This window comes from Triticum aestivum, chromosome 3B, assembly GCF_018294505.1.
Source record: "Triticum aestivum cultivar Chinese Spring chromosome 3B, IWGSC CS RefSeq v2.1, whole genome shotgun sequence".
Lineage (NCBI taxonomy): Eukaryota > Viridiplantae > Streptophyta > Magnoliopsida > Poales > Poaceae > Triticum > Triticum aestivum.
The window spans coordinates 29,411,320-29,433,345 of NC_057801.1; the positions used below are offsets into that span (position 1 = coordinate 29,411,320).

At 47.2% G+C, this 22,026-nt stretch overlaps 1 protein-coding gene across 4 annotated transcripts; it reads left to right on the plus strand.

Annotated features, from left to right (window-relative positions):
- The first annotated feature begins 6,020 nt into the window (after positions 1–6,020).
- LOC123068379 (deoxyhypusine synthase) lies at positions 6,021–11,436 on the plus strand. Of its 4 annotated transcripts, none has more exons than XM_044490949.1 (8): positions 7,627–7,913; positions 8,005–8,265; positions 8,460–8,627; positions 8,828–9,046; positions 9,748–9,831; positions 10,305–10,410; positions 10,476–10,711; positions 11,055–11,436. In XM_044490949.1, the coding sequence occupies exons 1-8, from the start codon at positions 7,887–7,889 to the stop codon at positions 11,139–11,141; spliced, it is 1,188 nt and encodes a 395-aa protein (XP_044346884.1). In that variant the 5' UTR covers positions 7,627–7,886; the 3' UTR covers positions 11,142–11,436. The 4 variants fall into 4 exon arrangements, 3 of the variants coding, with proteins under 3 accessions (XP_044346884.1, XP_044346886.1, XP_044346885.1); XM_044490951.1 differs by having other exon boundaries at positions 8,464–8,627; XM_044490950.1 differs by having other exon boundaries at positions 7,629–7,913; positions 8,011–8,265.
- The last annotated feature ends 10,590 nt before the right edge of the window (positions 11,437–22,026 follow it).

Below are 22,026 nucleotides of genomic sequence, written 5' to 3' on the forward strand. Positions count from 1 at the left end.
TTCAACTTGAGTGTATTGCATGGGGAGTTGTTCGTAACCGGTTATCGCGTCAATGAGACTAATGGTGTGCATCGGCTGGTGATGATCTGGGCACTTGTGGATGGCGGGGCAACCTGTCATTTTTTTTTTTGCGAGGGAGGGGCAACCTGTCATTTCATGTCCATCAAGCATTGTATGCATGCAGCTGGCTATCCACGTACATTGATGATTTTATTTCACCTTCATATCTGCTTAATTTTCTTGCAAAACACCAATTTGTGTCTTGACGTGTTGATAGTACCAAACATAATTCATGATACAAGCCTAATACTCTGAATTTTATTTCTTTGTTACCTGAGCTTTGCATTTCCTAGGTAACTATTGTGTGAAATCATACATTGTTCATGGTGTTGTTGATTTATGTTGACATACTTAACACTGAACCACTAGAATTATTATGCCCCATTGCAACACATGGGCAATTTCCTAGTATATTTTAGAAAAATTGATGCAACTACAAATATATGTTCCATTACTCTGGGAAAAATGTTGAAAATTTTAAATGTAAAATAACATAAGCATAAATCAAGAACAAAAGTTGGAAAAAGAAACAAAAAAGTTTGTAAAACACAATGAAGTAAAAGTAAAACAAAGGGAATAAAAAATAAACAATAAAGAACAAGAAAACATCTACCATTGTATCGTCTTCCATTGGGCCAAAATTGTGTTTCATGCCGGACTTCTTCTCCCCGTGATTCACATTACCCATATAGTTGGATCACTTTGACTCGAAAAAATAATTCAGTTGGATCACTTCACTCCAACAGAATTACCAGCTTGCAGTTATTAATTCATTCGATTTTACCATATGTGCTTCGAGCATCTCCAATGGATGATACAAATTTGGAGATGTAAAAGTGGGTGTTGTATATTTTACATCACCAAAAAATGCTTTTTACATCTTCAAAGAAGAGCCAACTCCAACAGATGATGGATATTTGTGATATAAAACTCCAACTCCAATAGATGATGCAAATGTGAAGATGTAAAACATGCCGTAAAAAGTCATTACATCAAATAGATCTCCAAGAACAATGAGGAGAAATTGTATTGAAGATCAAAAAAGAAGAAGCCATCTAGTTACTAGCTACGGACCCGCAGGTCTGTGGTAAACTACTCATGCATCATCGAAGGGGCAACAAGGATGATTAAGAACCCCTCCGTGATCGTTGACCCCTCCGGCAGAGTGTCAGAAAAGGCCTCTAGATTGGATCTCATGGTTCCGGAACTTGCAGCGGCGGAAATTGTATTCTCTCGACCCCCCTAGGGTTTTGGGGATTTTAGAGTATTTATAGAGTTCGATGTCGGTGGAGAAGCTTCCCGTGGGCTCCACTACCCACCAGGGCACGCCAGGGGCCACTGGCGCGCCCTGATGCCTACTGGTCCCCACGGGCCTCCTCCCGTGCACTTTTTTTTGGCTCCTCAGTGTCTTCTGGGCAAAAAAAATCTTCAAAAAATTTCGTGGCATTTGGACTCCGTTTGATATTGATATTCTGCAAAGTAAAAAAACAAGCAAAAAACAACAACTAGCACTGGACACTACATCAATATGTTAGTCCGAAAAAATGATATAAAGTTGCTAGTAAATGAATATAAAACATCCAAGATTGATAATATAATAGCATGAAGCAATCAAAAATTATAGATACGTTGGAGACGTATCATCACCCCAGTCCTCCTACTCAGACTCGACGGGCATCACCATTGAGGGGCCGGCCTCGTCCTCCTTCTTCACCCCCTTCATCTTATGCTTGGCCTCCCACTTCCAGAAGAACTCGCGCTCGACCTGGACATACTCCGGATGCTCGCTCGCGAACCTCGCCATCACCGGGAGCTACACGAATGGCCGGCTTCTTCTTCTTGTTCTTTGCCATCTCCGCCATCTGAATACCCTCCAGCACGAGAAACTCCACAGCCGCCTGAGTTTCAGTCTACGGGAAGTTGGGTTACGTCCTCAGCCTCCCGGCACGCCATGCCGCCATGTCATAGGCACGCGCGGCCTCGTCGGTGGTGGGGTACGTGCCGATCCAAAAGCGGTGGCCCTCGTAGAACTCAACGTCGAACTTGCCGGATGGCTTCGGCCGCACGCAGAAGAACCCCTTCTTGATCTTTGACAGCTTCTTCGGCGGCATGGCGACGACTGGGAGGTGGCGAATCGGGCCCCGATGGTGGTGGCGAATCGGCTCGGATTTGAGGCGTGCAGTGGTAGGCGACGATGGGGTGGGGGCTGGGCGGGGGGAGGGGGGCGGCGACGGCGGAGACGAATCGGGCCGGATTTGAGGCGTGGGCGGCGGTGCGGTGGGGCTTGGCGGTGGCGAATCGGGCAGTGACATCGGTGTTGAACGAGGCTCGATTCGAGGCGTTTAACGGCGAGCGGCGATGGCGGTAGGGGGGGGTTGGCAGCTGGATCTAGCGCGGGTCGATGGCGGCGTGGTGCGGGGGGTTGGCAGCTGGATCTAGCGCGGGTCGATGGAGGCGTGGTGCGGTGGGGGGGTGGCGGCTGGGCGAGGGATGGAGTGAGGAAGAAGACACGCGGTGGGGGAAGTGAAATGAAGACAGTTGGACGGTTGGCACGCGACTGGTTGTTTTACATCACCTGGAGGTGGAGATGCAAATTTGCATTTTTTAGGTGTTATATTTTACTTCACTCGGAGAAAGTGATGTAAATTGTTTTTACATCTATATCATTTGTTGAAGGTGGGTTTTTGAGCCTCGAGAATGTATAAGTTAGTTATTTTTACATCCTACATCATCTATTGAGAGGCTTACTCTTTAGTTTTTGGACCTGTAGAGAAGAAGTCATGCATAGGCACGCCCGGTCACCGTCTACGTAGTGACAGACTACCCTGCACTACGCACACGTAAATCCAATCCAAATCTAACAGTGTTTAAACCTTGTTTTGTTTTTAAAGAGTGTAGTAATCCTAGTCCGAGGCTGCCATGGGCACCGTCTTCAAGTCGGGAAACCTCATGTTGGTTCTGAATATATAAACCCTACCGAAAAAAAAAAAGAATATACACCCCTATCCACTGCTAGCAATCGCGAGCTCTACTTTTTCTCCTGTGTGTTTTTTTTTCATTATTGTCCACATACGCCGTGATGACTTCCAATAAGCAGAAAAGGCATAAGGCGCCGACTCCCGAGCTACCGGATGAGCTTATTTTCAAGATCCTCATCCGGCTGCCAGTCAAGTGTCTCCTACGCTTTCTCCAACTACTTTCTCCGGCAGCATCAGCTTCCACCGATGGCAGCACGGCGCTTCCGAGGATCCGCTTGTGCACGTTTGGGACTTTCTCGGCGAGTTTCGCTCGGTTAGCTGCTTCTGCCACTGCGATGGCTTGGTGCTCGTCCCCACGGCCACCATGGTATACCTCCTCAACCCCGCCATCAGAGACGTCATCACGTTGCCGGAGAGCGGGTGCAACAAGGTGTCTGGCCTCTTCCACCGCCCCATTGGGTTTGGCCGTGATCCTCGCACTGGCATGTACAAGATAGTTCGGTACTTCTGCCGTCCTAGAGACTGTAAAACCGGCATATTCGGCATGGGGATGGAGGTGTGCACCGTGGGTGGCCCCCCTCCTCTTCGATGGAGAGAAATCGCGGCGGATCTGTTGTACGACCCCTTGTCATTGGTGACCACGCAATCTGTCAAGGGAGGTGTGTATTGGATCATCGACGATGCCCGCCGAGAGTCGTGCCCACGTAGCCTCCTCTGCTTCGGCTTGGACAACGAGGTGTTCAGTGCCATATGTTTGCCTTCTGATTTGTCGGACACCGAAGACGACGACAATAGCGATGATGACGTTGATGAACACTTCAACTTGAGTGTGCTGCACGGGGAGTTGTGCCTAACCGGCTATCATGTCAAGGAGCCTAACGACGTGCATCGGCTGGCGGTAGTCTGGGCACTCGTGGAAGAAGACGGGGCAAGGTCTATGTGGGAACCGCGTTACACATATGTCATGGGCCTGTTGCACCCAGTAGTTTTTCTTCCGGGCATGTTGATTCTATGGTTCCACTGCACACTCTACCGCTATGGTCTGCAGTCACATGTGTTGTCAGTCATGTGTGACTTGGGCAAGCTGAGATACCGGCATCGCGGGTCAGACAAACTTGAGTCTGCCTGGAAGAATGTGAACTACTTCAATGTGATACCCTACACAGAGAGTCTCGTTCCAGTCGCTGCTTGCCCGGCCTCGGCCTGGGGCATCACTTTCACCTAGGACCGCTACTGGCTATAGCCAGTTTTAGACTAGCTTGTCTTTTGTCCTTTTTTTTTCTTTTGAGATACTATATTTCTCTTTTTACTTCAGTGACCTTGTTTTTTTTCGCAAAGCTTATGTATGTGCTAAATGAAAAAGGGGTATATACATCTGCTATCTTTGTTTTTCTCTTTTAGTCATAAGTTATTAGTTCGTTTTTAGTTTTTCTGTTTCACTGTCAGTGACCTGTTTGGTTCATGCGACCAGATAACTTTTGTATGCGGTAAACATGCTACGTAAATACTCCCTCCGTCCGGAAATACTTGTCCGAAAAATGGATGCATGTAGATGTATTTTAGTTCTAAATACATCCATTTGTATCCATTTTCACATAAGTATTTCCGGACGGAGGGAGTACAAGACAGGGACTTCTCAAAAATAATAATCTATTCGACCACTTTGCTTGCTCTTGAGATATATTTGGGATACATGTATTTGGTAGTCTAGGATTTGTAATCCGTCTCCTACCTTATCTCCCGGAGTGGCATCTTGCACTCCAAGTCTTGTACTCAATATATACTCGTCATCGAGGCTCAATAATACATCCATCATATTCCGCAACAATCCCTCTCTCTCCCTTCTAACAGCTCTATCAGAATCTATAAGAAACAAAACAAAACGATCATCGTTTGCAGAACCAGTTATGTATTTTGTTCATTTTTACAATCCGTGATTTGATCGCCACTCGATGAGGCAGAGGGCGGCAGAGCCATGTGCATGCATGTAGCTGTCCACCCGGTCAACAAAGTGCTACCTGCACCTGCACGCATGGCCACAGTCTACGAACAAGTTTTATTTAGCTTCAATCTTCTGAAACTAGTGGCTTTCACCTCGCCCGGCTCCCTGCCACCGCCAGCTCAAAACCTCGAATCGTCGGCGGGAAAAGCCAGGTTGAAGACCATGGACTGTCCATTGACGATGTCGTCACCGTCTCCAACGGTGGCAACGGCGCTACTATCGTCCCATCTCTCATGTTGTACACGCCCGATTCGAGCTCTTGGCCCTTGGGCCTAGCCTTGGATGCTCACTCATAAATTAGATGCAATATTCTCTGGCTCCAATGCCGCTGGCGGGGAGGGACTCGGAGCATCCCTTGCTGACGAAGAGGGCGAGTCCCATGAGAGTATCATATGATATCCCCTACTTCTGCGCGTAGGTCGCTATGAAACGACCTAGCAAGTACCCCCCTCGTTCGTGTGGTCTTTTTTGGGCCGGCCCATTCCGAGTTCTTCCTCATACCGGTTTTATGAAGGTTCTAGAACCTCCCCTAAACTAGTTTTTTTTTCATTGTTTTTTCTACCTGTTTTTTCTTATTTTTCTTTTTTAGTTTTTTATTTATATTTTTTGTTCTTTCTATTCTTTTATGTTATATTTTTCTTTTCTTTTATGTCCTTGGTGATGGAGAACAAATCAACGGTTCAGAGCTATTCCGATGGATTGATAGGACCAGTCATCTGAGGTGGAGAGTTTCCATGCCACACATGTGGTAGAGAAAAAGTCATGGACAGGCACGCACGGTCACCGCCGTAGACCGTAGTGACAGACTTATCCTGCGCTACGCCGTGTAACCTTGTTTTGCTTCAGAAAACTCTTCAAAACAGGGTGTAAACCTAATCGGAGGCTGCCATGGACACCGTCTTCAAGTTGGAAACCTCATGTATGTTGTGAATATATACACACCTATCTCCATTAATATTACCAGCGATCCCGAGCTCTAATACTACATCGTAGTGTTTGCTTCTTTTGTCTTCTGTGTTTTTTGCTTCCTCCTCCACTTACGCCATGATGACTTCCAATGAGCAGATACAAAGCAACGAGGCGCCGACTCCCGAGCTGCCGGACGAGCTCGTTTCAGAGATCCTGACCCGACTGCCGATCAAGTCTCTCCTCCGTTTTAAGTGCATCAGCAAGGCCTGGCGCGCAACCATATCCGACCCCTCCTTCGTCCAAGGACACCTCAATTTATCCGCCCGCAGATGGAAGCAGAACCCATCTTTGCTCATCACCGGGCATAGCCTGGATCACGATAACAAAGGAAACATCGGGTTCTACCAATGGCAGCAAGGCGCCTCCGAGGCATGGCTCGTGCACAGCGGGGACTTTACCGGCAAGTTCCACTTGCCTCGCTTCTTCCCCCATTGTGACGGCTTGGTGCTTTTTCCCACAAACACAAAGGCGTACCTCTTCAACCCCGCCACCAGGGACGTCGTCACACTGCCGGAGAGTGGCCACGGCAACGTGCCCCCTTCCCTCTGCTCCATTGGGTTAGGCCGAGATCTTCGCACGGGCATGTACAAAGTAGTCCAGTTCTTCATTCGTTCGAGAGACAATAAATTCTACAACGGGGTGGAGGTGTGCACCGTGGGCGACTCTGCTCCTCGATGGAGGGAAGTCATGGCGGATAGGTGGTACCACGCCAATCCGTGGGTGAACGCGCAATCTGTGAATGGGTGTGTGTACTGGATCGTCCACGTCAGTACCAACCTAGAGTTGAACCCACCCTGCCTCCTCCGCTTCAGCTTGGATGATGAGGCGTTGAGCGTCACCCATTTGCTTTCTGATTTGTCGGACCTCGGGATCGACGGCGGCAACAAAGATGTTGAACACTTGAACATGAGTGTGTTGCATGGGAAGTTGTGTCTAACCGGTTATCGCGTCAGTGAGACTAGTGACGTGCATCGGCTGGTGATGGTCTGGGCGCTCGTGGAAGATGGGGCCAACTCCATGTGGGAACCGCGTTACGCGTTGCATGGAATGGGCCCGTGCCAGCCAATCGCTCTTCTTCCGGGCACGCTGATGCTACGGTCCAATGTCAAGTTGTGCCTCTACGATCTGCAGACACGTGAGCTGACAAATGCTTGTGAATTGAGTAGGTTGAGATACCAATGTCATGGGTTAGTTGAACTCGAGCCTGCTTGGAAGGATGTGTACTTCTTCAACGTGATACCCTACATGGAAAGTCTTGTTCCCGTCGGCGCTCATCGGGCCTCAACTTCTCCTCATGCGGGAGTGCCACCATGAACGGATGAGATTAAATATGGAAGCTCATAGTCATAGGTTAGTTCATTCTTCTGTTTGGTTCAGTTGTCCAGATGATTTTTGTAAATACAGGCCAGTGTGTTCTGAAAAATAATAATCTATCAAGCACATTACTTGCTTCGACAAAAAATTCTGAAAATTCTAGAAGATCATCGCTTGCGGCAGAACCAGTTTGTGTATTTTGTTCATTTTTATCACCTGTGCTTAATTTGACGGCCCAGTCGTGGCCTTCCCTTTGGGCCTTGGATCTATTTGCTGTGGGAGACGGGAAGCTTAAGCTTGAGGCCCAGCCCAGCCCAGCAAACAGGACAGCCACCGCCTGCCTGCGGAAGCCGCCGCCACGCCACGCCGGAATCCCTCTCCCTCCACCGCGCCGAGCTCCCCACAAAACACCGTCCCGGACGCACGCCTCTCCAAGTCCGCCGGCCCCCGACCGACGCCCTCTCCGACGAGTACGAGCAGGCCAGACCTCTCTCCACCACGCCGGCCGGATCCCCGCCGCCGCTGACCTCCTTCGCCTCTCCCCTCGTCTCCCTTCCGCCACCATGCTTCTGGGCGACAAGGCTGTACTGGTGAGCTCCCTGCCTTCCACTTCTTAGCCTGCGCACGGCACGGGATTTGCTTCGATTTTGATTTTGATTTTACTCCCCTTTTCTTTTCTAGAAGCAGCAAGGAGGCGGCGAGGAGGAGGAGATGGGAGGTGACGGGATGAGTGCAAGTGAGCTTGTTAGCAAGGAGATGGAGGGCGTCCGTGCCATCGTGCTCAAGCCGTCCGAGTCCCTCGACGAGTCGCGATTCATGAAAATCGCCGGCGCCGACTTCAACGACGCCGGCCTCGGCCTCGACGGCCTTCTTGGCTCCCTCGCCTCCACGGGGTTCCAGGCGTCCAACCTCGCCGACGCCATCGACGTCGTCAATCAGATGGTATGGTATGCTACACCGCCCGCTTTCTCCCTTTCTTCCTCGGCCCTTTTCAGCATGGGATTAGTTAGGTGAAGCAGATACTCCAGCACCGGAGTAATTTATTTCGCCATTTGGAGCACTTGGATAGCTGGATATATGTCGCTACTTACATTCTACTGACACTTCCTCCACTGTAATTTTCTACAATGATGAAGTTAGATTGGAGCTTGTCGCATGAGAAGCCAAGCGAGGACTGCGATGAAGCTGAACTTGACCCGAAATACAGAGAATCTGTCAGGTGCAAGATATTTCTTGGTTTCACCTCAAACCTTGTTTCTTCCGGTATACGGGATGTTATACGGTTTCTGGCTCAACATCACATGGTAAGTGCTCCAACTCGTGTCACGTTTGCAAATCTGAAAGCAAAACAACTTTAAACATCATTTTAAGAATCTGTTCAGCACAAGTATGCCTAGTCTCCTAGAGATGTTTGTTCCAGTTAATTATTACTAACTTCACTAACTGCATTGCCGTTGATGACTAATTTCCTAATCCATGCTATGTTTTCCACAAAATTCTTCAGGTGGATGTTATTGTTACGACAGCTGGGGGTATAGAGGAAGACCTCATAAAATGCCTCGCGCCAACTTACCGAGGTGAATTTTCTTTACCTGGGGCACTGCTACGGTCAAAAGGACTTAACCGGATAGGAAATCTGTTGGTGCCCAATGATAACTATTGCAAGTTTGAAAACTGGATCATGCCACTCTTTGACCAGATGCTACAAGAACAATCTACTGAGGTAATCATTCCTCTTGGCTTAAACACAGCTGGTAATATTCTGTTTTAGTTTTCGTTCGGTATGTCCCTGGTTACCGTAATCCCCCGATAACGTGGATTATGGCTACCCTTCCTTTTCCTTGTACGTGTCATGGGCCCATTATAGTGCACATGGAAGCTTCTGATGCATAAATTAGCTGCAAAGTTGGTAATTTGCAGGGGATGCATGAATAGGATAGTACATTAATTATATCTTGTATTTAGCGAAACTAGTAGTAATATAATTTTGATAGGGTTGTCTTCTAGTCTTTGCAAATTTCCTTAATTGAAGGGTACACAATTACTTTTCTGGAACAGCAAATAAGTATTTCTTTCAAATGCTATAGTAAGGATGCTTAAAACAACTGAAATTCTACATAACATGAAGTCACGAACTTTATTGTAACCCGGCTCCATGAGTTTCCTTTCTTTCAGATGTATGCATCTAGCAATATATACACGAATAAAACATCCAGACTACAGAATCTTGTCAAACGTAATGTGTGAAGTACACTTTATAAGTTGCTGCACAAGTTGCTGAAGTCTACGCAGATAGTGTTGCACCTCGGTTGATATTTGATTGTTTAATTAAAGATAATCCAGCATTTCCTACAATGTGAGTTCTTTGTACAAGCTTCACTGCTGACCATACTTCTGTTTCTTTTAACTTCTTGTTACCTACAGAATGTCTGGACACCATCAAAAGTGATTGCTCGTCTTGGCAAAGAAATAAATGATGAAAGCTCCTACCTTTACTGGGCATACAAGGTAGTATGCTTTTGAAAGTTCTTCTTTATTTTTCAAATTATCAAAAAGTCTGCAGGCATGTGTTTGTGTAAATGCTGATCATATTTAGGAAGTCTGTAAATAACTATGTTTGGTAAACAGGGAGATAAACTAGGGTTTCTTCTTAAGAATTTTGTTGAGTTTGATTCTCATATTGGTTTTGTTTTACCATAAAAAATTCTTTACCGTATTGAGTATTATGATTTTGCCCAGAAATAGTAATCATTCCTGAACCAAACTTTTATTTTGTCTGAAGTGGTGGGTCACAGTTTAGGAGATGTAAGCATGGTAGAGTTGCTGGCTGGTTGTTACACTTGTTGGGTTGTCCTTCACTTCATTCAATGGAGAATATGCTTCACACTGGGTTGTTTTTCCTGTGTCGAAATTCTGAACTTTCAAGAACTATTTGTGCAAAGGCTGAAGTTGCAAAGTGCTGACTCGTTAAAATCGACCAGAACAATATTCCTGTATACTGCCCAGCACTGACTGATGGATCACTCGGAGACATGCTGTTTTGTCATGCAGTTCGCAATCCTGGTCTTATTATCGACATTGTACAAGGTAAGTTCCACTTTATTTGATATCCTTACTTTGTGTTTGTTTTCAAATGCTTGAATGGTTTGCAGATATAAGGCTGATAAATGGTGAAGCCATTCATGCAAGCCCAAGGAAGACAGGGGCCATAATTCTTGGTGGAGGCCTTCCAAAGCACCACATATGCAATGCAAATATGTTTCGCAATGGTGCAGATTATGCAGTCTATATCAACACAGCTCAAGAGTTTGATGGAAGCGACTCAGGAGCACATCCAGATGAAGCAGTTTCATGGGGAAAGATCAAAGGTTCAGCAAAGCCTGTAAAGGTATATATAGATGTTCGCAAGTTTGAGATACTTTTGTTTTGTGTTTTGCATACTAGTACTAGGTAATATTTTCCTTAGGTATTAGGGTATAATGGTCACCTGCTCATGTGTCCTGCAATTGGTTTATAGAAAATTGCATGCATGATCCTGAGCTGGCTTATAATATTTAGACCATCTGGATTTATCATTTTCCCATGTACACTGTAGAATAATATTGCAGCCTATGAGTTTACGGCAGTACGAGTGATTTCAAGACACATAATTTTGCTATGCAATGGTGTCATACATCATATTTGATGATCACCATTATTGTAATCTAACATTCCAGCTTTTGGAAATCCAGGTTCACTGTGATGCTACTATCGCTTTCCCGTTACTCGTAGCTGCAACATTTGCACGGAGGCCTCATAGTGCAAATTCAACCAATTGAATTTCTCGCTGCTGCGAACTAAGGGCCTGAAATTTATTTTTCATTGATCTCCAACCGTTTGTCCGGGCTGTTTGGAGGATGACATAGAAGGGTTTTCGTCAGATGCCGGCGCCACAATTACTGATTCCTTTTGCTGGATGTATACCTGAGGTTGTAATACCAATTGTATGCTTTGTGATGAGATTGTGTAAGAGGAAATGGACGATTGAGTCGTTCCTCTCTTTATCTGATTCTGGAAAATGTGCATTTTCTCGCAGAGGGTCAACAAGGTCCTCAATGAGAAAACTGGAAGTTACATCAAGTCTTATTCCTCTTTTTCATTTATATCGTGATCATGTCTTAAACATCCGGTGAAGAGACATAATTAACCAGCTGAGTACTTACTCGGTTTGCGGTTTTCCTAGAGGATTCTTACAAGATTTTGATCCTCGGGAATTTTTCATCTGTGCAGAATTTGTTTCACAAAACAGAGGTACAAGCTAGATTCCAGAGCATTGTGTCTATATTGACCTCATTCCTTGCAGGATTATTTTGTTCATTCCCGAGGAGGATTCTTATCATTATTACGTGAGACCTCATGGAAATTTCTAAGGATTTGAGTTGGAATCTCATTCTAACCATTTTACTTTTTCCTATCCCTGTGATTTGGATATCCTGTAAACCGAACAAGCCATCAAATAATAATGGCTAGAGACACAGTCCCCACAAGACAGGTTGTTGCATCGTCGAACAAACGGAAAGAAGAACAGGAGCATGAAAGGAAACCAAACAAGTTTGGGAATTTGTAAAATGTTTGTGTTTCCAAAATTTGTTCATAAATTAAAAAATGCTCGCACTATTTTCAGAAATGGACTGTGCTAACGACCAGTCGACTGGTCGTTAGCAACAGATCCGCACGATTCCACCCACGTACGATCACTCCGATTTTCCTGGCGTTAGTGTGTGTTCCCCATTACGTGCTTGACGTGGGTTCAAATCCCATATTCAGCATCATTTTTATTTTTGACTAAAAATGTAACCAGGGTGTGCCAAATAGATCTAGCACCCAAAAAAATGACAGATCCAATCCAGAGAAAAAAATCACGGCAGTCAATGCCATAGTTCCTGGATTCTTCCCACTAAATTCGCCATCAAGTTAGCAAATCGTTCACATTTTAAATCTTGAACAAAGAGGCACTATGCAATACATTCATAGTCTGGGCGCTTTTGACAACAACAAAGACTGAGTTGGTTGGTTAATGTGGTGGTGCACCTGCATGAGGTCGGGGGTTCAAATCCTGTTCTGGCCGCCCTTTCTTCCCTTTCTTTTTCTTGTGGAGTGGAGCGCCTGGATGAATCTCGACCGCGCGACGGGAATTGGACGAGGCGTACGAATCGTACGTGCCTGTCGCTAACGAACAGTCGGCAGGTATTTAGCTTTGTCATTCAGAAATTACAAAAACTGCTCGAATTTTCCAAAAAGCACTACTCTCTTTTATAAAAAAATCGTATTTTCCAAAAAAATGGAATTTAAAAGTACTCCACCTAAAAAAGACTGCTACAGTGGCAGGACGACACAGTGCATCGGTCGTGACCGTGCGCAGTTAAATGGGCAGCCCAGTCGTGGCCTCCCCTTTGGGCCTTGATGTTTTTGCTCAGGGAGGGCGACGGGAAGCTTAAGCTTGAGGCCCAGCCCAGCAAACAGTACAGCCGCCACGCCGTAGGTGGGGGGATTCCATCGATGGAGAGACCAGGGAACTGGGGGTGGGTGGGTCCCACACCCAAAAGATCGCCGCTGATTTTTCTTTCGGTTGGAAAGAAAAATAGGAAAATGGATTCGAGAAAACAGTTACTTTTTTTTTAAATCGGATTCGATTCTTCTTTGTTCAAAAATGAAGGGATGGTTTACAGCGTTTCGTTTTTTTAACACAGTATAAACGCAAGCGTTTATATACACGTACATAACTTACACGTTTGTTTGTCGTGACATGATTGATGTGTGCTGTGTGTGCGCGTACGTTGTCCACCGCGCGCGGCATCCAGCCTGCGCGGAACGAGGCACCCGTCCATGTAAACTACTAGTATTACGAACTAGCTAGTCTTACTTGGCTGCCACGAGGTGGGTGTGTTGATTAGTGGTTGTTGTGATTAACCGGACCATGCATAGAAAAAGAATAAAGAGTCACACGGATCATGGGATGGAGAACAAATCAACGGTTCAGAGCTGGTCTGATGGATTGATACGATCAGGCGCAACCTCCTCCTTCGTCCGACGACACCGTAGATGGAAGCATAACCCATCTTTTCTCATCACCCGACACTACCTGGATCGCGACATCAAAGGAAACATTGAGTTCGACCAGTGGCAGCAAGGCGCCTCCGAGGCTTGGCTCGTGCACAGCAGGGACTTTACCGACGAGTTTCACTACACTCGCTTCTTCCCCCCATTGTGAAGGTCTGGTGCTTGTCCCCACAGACACCAAGGCGTACATTTTCAACCCCACCACCAGGGACGTCGTCACGCTGCCGGAGAGCAACCACGGCAATTCCCCCCCACCCCCTTCCCAACGCCCCATTGGGCTAGGTCGTGATCTTCGCACTGGCATGTACAAGGTATGTAGTCCAGTTCTTCATTCGTTTGAGAGACAATAAATTCTACAACGGGGTGGAGAGGTGTGCACAGTGCACCGTGGGCGACCATGCTCCTCCTCGACGGAGGGAAATCATGGCAGAACGGTGGTACCACGCCCACCCATGGATGACCGTGCAATATGTGAACTGGATCGTCGATGCCAATGACGATACCCACCTGGCGCCACACCCACACCGTCTCCTCTGCTTCGGCTTGGATGATGAGGCATTGAGCGTCACCCATTTGCCTCATGATCTGTCGGACCTCGGGATCGACGGCGGCAACAAAGATGTTGAGCTCTTGAACTTGAGTGTGTTGCACGGGGAGTGTGTCTAACCGGTTATCGCGTCAATGAGACTAGTGACGTGCATCGGCTGGTGATGGTCTGGGCGCTCGTGGAAGACGAGGCCAGCTCTGTGTGGGAACCGCGTTACACGTTGCATGGCATGGGCCTGTGCCAGCCAATCACTCTTTTCCCGGGCACACTGATGTTGCAGTCCAATGTCAAGCTCTACCTCTACGATCTGCAGACACGTGAGCTGACAAATGCTTGTGAATTGAGTAAGCCGAGATACTGTCATTATGGGTTAGTTGAACTTGAGCCTCTTGGAAAGGATGTGTACTTCTTTAATGTGTACTTAGTTGAACATGGCTCTGATACCAACTTGTCACGCCCAATATGCGACCCTATCCTAAAGGAACTCGAAGGTTCCACCAAGGATAGAAGCGCATATTGGAGACGCTTTTGCAAAGTGGATATCATTACATCAACATTACATAATAGATGGGGATACATACAAGAGGCATACAATGTCACAAGAATACATCAGTACAACCATACATAAGTCAACATCCAACTACGGATGAAACACAAACAGAAATTCAAACGACATCCACCCTGCTAGCCCAGGCTGCCGACCTGGAACCTATCCCCTGATCGAAGAAACAGAAGAAGAGCTCCAAAACAAGTAAACATCGCTCTCGCGTCATGATCATCGCATAACCTGTACCTGCAACTGTTGTTGTAGTAATCTGTGAGCCACGAGGACTCAACAATCCCATTACCATGGGTATCAAGACTAGCAAAGCTTAATGGGAAAGGAAGGGGTAAAGTGGTGAGGTTGCAGCAGCGACTAAGCATATATGGTGGCTAACATACGCAAATAAGAGCGAGAAGAGAGCAAACGGAACGGCCGTCAACTAGTAATGATCAAGAGGTGATCCTGAACTCCTACTTACGTCAGACATAACCCAAAACCGTGTTCACTTCCCGGACTCCGCCGAAAAGAGACCATCACGGCTACACACGCGGTTGATGCGTTTTAATTCGAATCTGGTGTCAAGTTATCTACAATCGGACATTAACAAATTCCCATCTGCCACATAACCGCGGGCACGGCTTTCAAAAGATAATACCCTGCAGGGGTGTCCCAACTTAGCCCATGATAAGCTCTCGCGATCAACGAAGGATATTCCTTCTCCTAGGAAGACCCGATCAGTCTCGGAATCCCGGTTTACAAGACATTTCGACAATGGTAAAACAAGACCAGCAAAGTCGCCCGATGCGCCGACAAATCCCGATAGAAGCTGCACATATCTCGTTCTCAGGGCACACCGGATGAACACTACGTACAACTAAAACCATCCCTCAAGTTTCTCCGAGGTGGCGCTGCAAGTGGCTCTAGTTTGGACCAACACTCGGAGGAGCACTGGCCCGGGGGGGGGGGGGGAGGGTAAATAAAGATGACCCTCGGGCTCCGGAAACCCAAGGGAAAAAGGGCTAGGTGAGGCAAATGGTAAAACCAAGGTTGGGCCTTGCTGGCGGAGTTTTATTCAAAGCGAACTGTCAAGGGGGTCCCATAAATCACCCAACCGCGTAAGGAACACAAAATCCGGGAACATGACACCGGTATGACGGAAACTAGGGCGGCAAGAGTGGAACAAAACACCAGGCATAAGGCCGAGTCTTCCACCCTTTACCAAGTATATAGATGCATTAATTAAATAAGAGATATTGTGATATCCCAACATAATCCTGTCCATCATGGAGCAATCTTCAACTTCACCTGCAACTAACAACACTATAAGAGGGGCTGAGCAAAGCGGTAACATAGCCAAGCAATGGTTTGCTAGGAAGGGTGACAAGGTTAGAGGCCGACATGGCAATTTGGGAGGCTTGAAGAGCAAAAGATAGGTAGCGCAGCATAGCGATAGAACGAAGCAACTAGCATAGCAATGATAGTAGTGAGATCCAGGGTAGCGGTCATCTTGCCTGAAATCCCGCTAGGAAGAAGAACGAGTCCATGAAGAAGATGAAGGCACGAAGACGAACCAAGCGTAGACGAACGAATCCTCACGATCGCAACGAAACGGGAACTATCGAGAAGAAGCACACAACATTGTAAACACACCACACATGACATGGCATGATGTTCAACCAAGCATAATGCATGAAGAAGCTACATGAAGCTACTCATGGCAAGAGATTATGCAAACAAGAACAACATATCAAAGCAAGTTTAAATGAGGCCTGAAACAACATAAAACAAACCCGGTAAGTCCTCATATGCAAATTTAGAAACTGGTCCAGATCTGAACAAACATTAAGTTGGAGTTGTTAAACAGCGAGTTAAAGAGCACCAAGAGGATCTACACGAAATTCTAGTCAAGTAAATATAAAATTCATTTAGTTCGAAGCTACGGCCTAGAAGATATGAGCAAAACAAGTTAAACATGGCATTGATGAAAAATGCATACAAACATTAAGCAAACACCACAAAACAAGGATTCCACATGATAATATGAAACTACATGCAAAATTAAGGAAGTTTCATATATTTGCATATTTTTAGCTCCTGTTTATCGCATCATAACTCCATGCATACTACTCCGTTTCGTGCATGTGATATGTCAAAATGTTCGTTGTGAGATGCTCTACATTTCATTCCACTGTGCCATGCTTGTTTGAGTACATCTTAATGCCCTAATCATCATTGCAAGAGTGATATATGATGTTAATCTGCTGAAACTGTTATAACTTGATGATTTGTTATTTTTGTTGCATTTGATGTGTGCATCTTATGAGCATGAGCTCTACATGTGTTTTGTACTTCATCATGTCATCTTTGTTGTTGTTCCAGTCGGCGCTCACCTAGCTTGACTCTTTCTTCGGAGATACTTCATTTTTTTTCATTTTGATGAGCTTATTTTTTCCACAACAAAGAGATTGCCTCTCTTTTTTAGGTAGTAAAAGAAAGGGACACAGATGTTAACATGATTCAGGGTCTAACTTAGGTCGCCAAAGCTTACGTATGTGCTAAATTTTTTTTGAGAGTATACGTATGTGCTAAATGGCAAAAGTGCTACATCCGGCACCTTTGGGCCTCAACTTCTCCTTGTGCGGGAATGCCGCCATGAACGGAGGAGATTAAATATGGAAGCTCATAGTCATAAGTTAGTTCATTTTTCTCTTTGGTTCATGCGACCAGATGATTTGTGTAAATACAGGCCAACGAGTTCTGAATAATAATAATAATCTATCGAGCACTTTACTTGCTCCGACAGATATTTTGAAAATCTAAAAAACAAAACAAAGCGATCATCGCTTGCGTCGGAACCAGTTTGTGTATTTTGTTTATTTTTATCATCTGTGCGTTGATCGCCGCTCGATGAGGCAGAGTCATGCGCATGGCCACGGTCTCTGTAGACTACTACTCCCTCCGTTTTCAAATATTTGTCTTTCTAGACATTTCAAATGGACTACAAATACAAATGTATGTAGACATATTTTAGAGTGTAGATTTACTCATTTTGCTTCATATGTAGTCACTTGTTGAAATCTCTAGAAAGACAAATATTTAAGAACGGAGGGAGTACGAACTAGTGGCTCAAAACCTCAAATCGTCGGTGGGAAAAGCCAGACCATGGACCGTCCACCGACGCTTCCGTTGCCGTCTCCAACGGTGGCAACGGCGTTATTGTCGTCCCATCTCTCATGTTGTACACCCCCGATTCGAGCTCCGTCGTGGTAGCGTTCCTGGCCCTTGGACCGAGCCTTGGACGCTCGCTCATAAAGTAGATGCAATCTTCCCTAGCTCCGATGCCGCTGGCGGGGAGTGACTCGGAGCATCCCTGGCTGACGAAGAGGGCGCGTCCCATGAGCGTGTCCACCTCCCTCCACCGTCCATGGCCGTCGCCTAGGTCCAGGTCGGCGGCCTCGAAGACCTCAAACTGAGACGGCAAGTAAGTCTGTCGACAGGTCATGTGGTCGATCGTGTGTTCGACCATGAGCAGGCGGTCGCCGGAGGAGACCAGGTAGACTTCACGTACGCGGTTGTAGCCCTCCTCGACTCTTGTTGGCGGCGTGCTGCTACGTATGCATTGCACGGATTCTCCGGTGGCCATGTCCAGGGCGTGGAGCTCGTAGCTGCGGCGCAGCACTTCCGACGCGAGCACGTAGAGCTTCCCTTTGAAGAGCGCCATGTCGACGGCGCTTCCGGGGAACTCAGGAGGAGGCACCCACGCCATGCGCATTGTTCGGCCACGAGTGTAGATGCTGACGATATTTCTCGCGTGCAAACGCCTGATCAGGACGGCGACGAGGTCATCGGACACGACCACCTTGCGGATGCTATCGACGACAAGGCGGGTGATCTGTCGAGGGGCCGTCGTGTCCACGGAGGGAGCGGGGGTGCACCAGTAAAAGGTCGATGAACTGGAGGCGGGCACAGAGGTACTCAGGCTCGATGTGCTGAGGGGTGGCGTCCCCGGAGTGAGGGTCCATCAAGGAGCACGTGCCGTCGCGGCGCACCAGGAACAGCAGACGGCCTGTGGAGACCCGGCGGACGACGTCGGCTTCTGGGACGGGCAGACGGTCAAGCGCACCCTCGGCCAGGTCGAGGAAGGCGCCGCTGCGGAGGCCGGCCCACGGGAGCAGCGGCGGCGGCGGCTGCGTCCGCGCGCCGGAGCGCCAGGAGCGGCACACGGCGCGGACGCGGGCGTGCTCGAGGTAGGACGGCAAGCGGGAGAGCACGTCGCCCAACAGCTCGGGCGGGAGGTCCGGCCACCCGATCATCGCCATCGTCGTCTTCGATCTGTCGTCTACAATTCTCGTGTTGGCCCGCACCGCGCGTTCCATTCTTTATAGTGACATCCCGCTGGGCTTCCGGCTCGCAAACACATACGGCTCGAGTCCGACTCGGACACCACCACCAGCCTGACTCTTTTTTTGAGAATTCTCGCCGGCTTTATTTATTCAGAAGCAATTGTCATAGGTACAAGATCGGGATCATGAGGATTGCCCAACCAAACATGTCTACCTATATCTAGGTTGCAAGCAAATTTGGCGAGATTATGAGCTTCAAAATTGAAGTTCCTGCGCTCGAAAACAAAAGAGCAAGTAATAAAACTATTACAATGGTTCATTATTTCATGCACCAACGATGCATTGGGGCCTCCTGTACCCCTGTTGATATCATTAACCACTTCTTGGCAGTCCGATGCCACGTGAATCTTCTGCTGTCCTAGGTCATCTGCTAAAGCAAGAGCTTCCCGGCATGCATATGTCTCCAGGGTTAGAGGGTCCGTCATACCATAATAAACCATAGCCGAGGAGCCCAGATAGTGCCCGTCCTGGTCACGGCAAAAGGCAGCAACCGCTCCTCCTCTCCGTGAGCGACCCACAGCCCCGTCAACATTAATTTTTGCAGTGCCTGTAGGAGGAGGAAGCCACCTTTTCGGTTGTGGTGGTGCAGGTACAGATTGTTCGCGCACTCTTCGCACAACTAAGTGACCTACCTCATCGTGATGTAATTATTTATAAAAGAAGCCGTTTGCTGGGGGTTCTGGAATATAGATTCATAGATAGCCTTCCTCCTCGCAAACCATATAGACCATAGTGTGATGACCATCCTTGTGAAGCTAGCTTGGTCCAGTTTTTCATATAGATCAAACAGCCATATTCTTGCGTTGGATTCATCATTTTCAGCCATGATTGACACCAAGTTTTCCTCCGAAAGAGCCCACACGCAGCGAGACATCGTGCATGCTACCAACGCATGTCTCCAAGAATCCTCACATCCACACATCGGACAAACTTCTCTCTCTGACATGTTTCATCTTTTCAGGACATCCGTTGTAGGGAGTGAGTGATGAGCTAACCTCCAAAGAAAGATCCTCACCTTCGACGAGATTTTAAATTTCCACAAGGAAGTCCAAGCTTTTTCGTCCTTATCGGTGTGAGATGTTCCGCTACTTCCATTTAACCACTCCTCCCTCTGTAATTTTGTCTTGAGCAAAAACTTGTAAGCCGAACTGACACTAAATTTGCCTTTCTTATCCGGATACCACGCCCAAAAGTCCTCAACGTTGCGGGTGCATATCGGAATCTTCAATATGGCCTCAGCATCTATAGGCAAAAACACGGACCAGACCAAACCCTCATTCCATGAGGCTGTCGCCGGGGAGAGCAGCTCCGAAACGTGCCTGGGAGGGTGAGGAACCAACGAGACAATAGGCCGTGGCGTCATCTCCTTCGGAATCCAGTTATCCGTCCAAATCTCCGTTGATTGCCCATTACCAATCCGACGAATGAGCCCCTGCCTCAACAGATCCCGTCCTTCCAATATAGCCCGCCAAATCTGAGACGGCCTTGGTCCCAACTCCGCATCAAGAACCGAATTGTTTGGATAATATGCGGCCTTCAAAATTCTTGCGCTCAAACTCATTGGTTCTTGTAGTAGTCGCCAGGCTTGGCGAGCCAACAGGGCTAGATTGAAAATCTCAAGATCCCTGAATCCTAGCCCGCCTAGATGTTTAGGACGTGTCATCACATCCCAGGAAACCCAAGCCGGCTTACGTTGTCCCTGTTTGCACCCCCACCAAAACTTCCTGATTATGGATTTTATATGATCACATAAACCTCTTGGGAGTTTGAAACATGACATCGAGAACACCGGGATGGCCTGGGCCACTGATTTAATTAGCACATCTTTTCCACCTGCTGATAGGCATTTGCTCATCCAACCTTTTACCTTGTCCCAAACTCTGTCACTCAAATATTTGAAAGTACCCTTTTTTGAGTGGCCCACGTCTGTTGGCAAACCCAAATATCTGTCGCTCAATGATTCATTAGGGACCTGCAAATGGCCTTTGACCGCAGCACGTACTATCTCTGGGCTTCCCTTGCTAAAAAAGATTGTAGATTTATCTTTGTTGATCCGTTGACCTGATGCCAAACAATATGTATTCAACAGGTTTGATACTGCTTCCGCTCCATCAACACTCGCCCTGAAAAACAGCAGGCTATCATCCGCGAATAAAAGGTGATTCACCGCCGGAGCCGACGGTGCCACCTTAATGCCGCTGAGCTGGGATGATTGATTTTGGGATTTTAAGAGGCACGATAGGCCCTCTGCTGCTAACAAGAAGAGGTATGGAGAGATTGGATCTCCCTGACGAATCCCCCTCGTAGGATGAAAAGCTTCTGACTTCACACCATTGAACATAACTGAAAAAGAAACTGAGCTCACCATATTCATCACAACTGAAACCCATGGTGCCGCAAAACCCAACTTCTCCATAATCGATCGCAGGTAGGACCACTCCACTCGATCGTATGCCTTCATCATGTCAAGTTTGAGTGCTGCAAAACTGTTATTCTTTGACCCGTTTCTCTTCATAAAATGCAAGCATTCATAAGCCGAGATTATGTTGTCAGTAATGAGTCTTCCTGGCACAAAGGCCGACTGCTCCTCCGAAATTATCTCCGGAAGAATTAGCTTGAGGCGATTTGCTAGAACTTTCGAGGCGATCTTGTAAAACACGTTACATAAGCTTATGGGCCGGAACTGAGATAATAAGTTTGGATTGGATACCTTAGGAATAAGGACCCGAAGGGTGTCGTTCAGACATGCAGGGCTCTCCTCGCCCCTAATAATGGCCAGTACTGCTCTCGTGACTGCTTCTCCACATACATCCCAGTGTCTCTGGAAAAAGTGTGCCGGAAACCCATCTGGACCGGGAGCTTTTGTAGGAAACATTTGGAAAAGAGCGGTCTTAACCTCCTTCGCTTCATACGGAGCCAACAATGCTGCATTCATTTCCGCCGTAACCTTCGAAGGCACATGCTGAAGAATGTCCTGCACCCCCTCCACTCCCTCCGAAGTGTACAGCTGTTTATAAAAGTCCAAAGCCATCTGCTGCATCTCCGTTAACTCCGTGGTCAATTCTCCATCTGGTTTCTGCAAGGCCTTTATCAGATTCTTCCTTCTCCGC